This window comes from Haplochromis burtoni, unplaced genomic scaffold (genome assembly GCF_018398535.1).
Source record: "Haplochromis burtoni strain Fernald_Lab_line unplaced genomic scaffold, NCSU_Asbu1 Contig_1560, whole genome shotgun sequence".
Lineage (NCBI taxonomy): Eukaryota > Metazoa > Chordata > Actinopteri > Cichliformes > Cichlidae > Haplochromis > Haplochromis burtoni.
Window position 1 is genome coordinate 5,450 of NW_024583921.1, and position 2,236 is coordinate 7,685.

The 2,236-nt window shown below is 38.8% G+C and overlaps 1 protein-coding gene across 1 annotated transcript in view; it reads left to right on the forward strand.

Annotated features, from left to right (window-relative positions):
• The window catches only part of LOC102291131 (vitamin D3 hydroxylase-associated protein), a gene marked incomplete at its 5' end in the record, with an annotated part of 9,386 nt that overhangs the window by 5,442 nt on the left and 1,708 nt on the right, over window positions 1–2,236 (forward strand). The window contains 4 exon segments of the mRNA XM_005952397.2: window positions 100–143; window positions 239–278; window positions 354–462; window positions 755–900. Of these exon segments, the coding sequence (XP_005952459.2) occupies window positions 100–143; window positions 239–278; window positions 354–462; window positions 755–900 (339 nt within the window).

The following is a 2,236-nucleotide window of genomic DNA, read 5'->3' on the forward strand; positions in this document are numbered from 1 at the left end:
TCTATCTATCTATCTATCTATCTATCTATCTATCTATCTATCTATCTATCTATCTATCTATCTATCTATCTATCTATCTATCTATCTATCTATCTGCAGTCTCCTCGTGTCTCTGCCAACATGAGGGCTCTTTGTGGAGTTCGGTGAGAAAGTATTCTTGAAATGTTTTATTTGTACTTCATCCTTTGTTAGATTTTCATATTATACATGTTCTAGGAATGATATGCTTTATTCTTAGATCTGTTCCTGAGCTGTGGAAGCAACATGCTGCTGTTGAGGTACTGTCAGCTGATGATGCATGGTCACGTATGAAAATCTGAAGATGAAATTGAGATTTCCTGTGTTTTCTTTAGGACTACATTCAAGAGACAATAGCACATTGGAGGAGCTGCAACATCGATGTACTACTGTGCCCTGTGATTGGACCAGCCTACAACTTGTTTTACTGTAGCAAAATTCCAAGTATGATACACTCAGTACAAGTGACAACATAGTGTTCTGTTTATCACAGTTTGTCCAATTTCAGCCACAAAACACTTGCTGATAAACTCCCTGTTAGAGAATGGATAATTTTTTGTGATTTTGCATTGAATCACAGCACAACTTTGACTCTTTGATTGTAACTGCTTTTTTTAACATTACTTTGGCAAGAGCAGCCTGACAGCCTGGACAAATAAATTTCAATATTAATTATTATATTGAATATTAATAAATATTCTACATAATAATATATTTATATTTTCTGTTATTTCAGCTGCTATTAGTTACACAGTTGTCTACAATCTCCTTAACTTTCCTGCGGGTGTAGTCACTGTTTCCACAGTGACCGCAAAGGATGAGGAGGAACTCAAGCACTACAAGGGCTGTTATCAGGACATGTGGGACAAACTCTTCAAAGAGGTAGGCAACATGTACCAGTGAGATAAGACTGAGTGAGAACATAGTCACTCGTCAGTTTATTTGGAATGCTACACAAAGATGTGATTAAAAACATACAGATTACCAAGTAGGGATGGGAATAGATAAGAATTTAGCGATTCCAATTGCAAATCAGTTCTCTGACCTCATTGGGTTCTCATTGGCTCCACTTTGAGAACCACCATTTCTAAGCAGCGTATCAAAGACATTACACTCATGCAAATTAATTGCATTGTGTGAGGTCAAATGTTTCTGCCTGTTTGAGGTGTATCAAAGTTGGTGTCATTACTCAAAAAAGAGAAAAAGAAAGAGGAAAGTAACACATGCCAGTGAGGGATGACTAATTGAACACATAGTGTAGTTTAAGCTACTGTGACAGCAGGTTTTCCTGCAGAAATAATCTTCTGGGAGACACAGATGTAAAGCTTAAACTATAGATAATTTATTATGGCTAGATGAGAGATATCATGTCTCCAATGTAGCACATGCTTGGAATACCTCACCCAGAAGGTGTCCAGAAGGCATCCTAATCAGATGCCCGAACCACCTCAACCGGCTCCTTTCAATGTAGAGAAGTGACAGATCTACTCTGGCTTCTCTCGGATGGCTGAACACCTCACACTACTTCTAAGGGAGAGTCCAGTAATCCTTTGGAGAAGGCTTGGATCTGCGATCTTGAACTTTCGGTCACAACCCAAAGCTCATGACCATACTCCTCCCTGACTCAAAGTAGGCACTCCGTCCTTTTCTGGCTGAAGACCACAGTCTCAGACTTGGAAGTGCAAATTCTTATACCCACCGCTCCAGTTAGAGCTGGATACCACAACCTGATAAAGCCAACAGGAGCACATCATCTGTCAAAAGCAGAGATGAGATTGAAATGAGTCATGCAGGAGTTGTTTAACTACATCAGTCAAGTGAGGGTACCAACCGTCTCAACCAGTCAGTGAGAACTCTAACATACAGGCAGCAAGACTGTAGCCACTGCCCATAAGTTTCATACATTACATTCCACCTCCTGCATGTGAGGGGCCTACAGGAGGGCTGCAAAGTAACTTAAATGTGAAAGTAAGGTTGAAGTGGACAGTCTTACTCTGTATCTGATTTATATGAATATGATAAATGAATGAATATTAGCAGATTATTTCAATTGTGCTGTTGTAGACATGGCCGTCAGAGTCATGTTCCTATTACACCTCTGTGAAGATTAAAAAAGGTTTGTTACTGCAATTTAGACCTCTTGAAATATAAAAGAAAGAATATAAAGTACTAAATAGTTTTTGTTTTTCAAAATCAGCCATTCTCCATTTTGCCAATT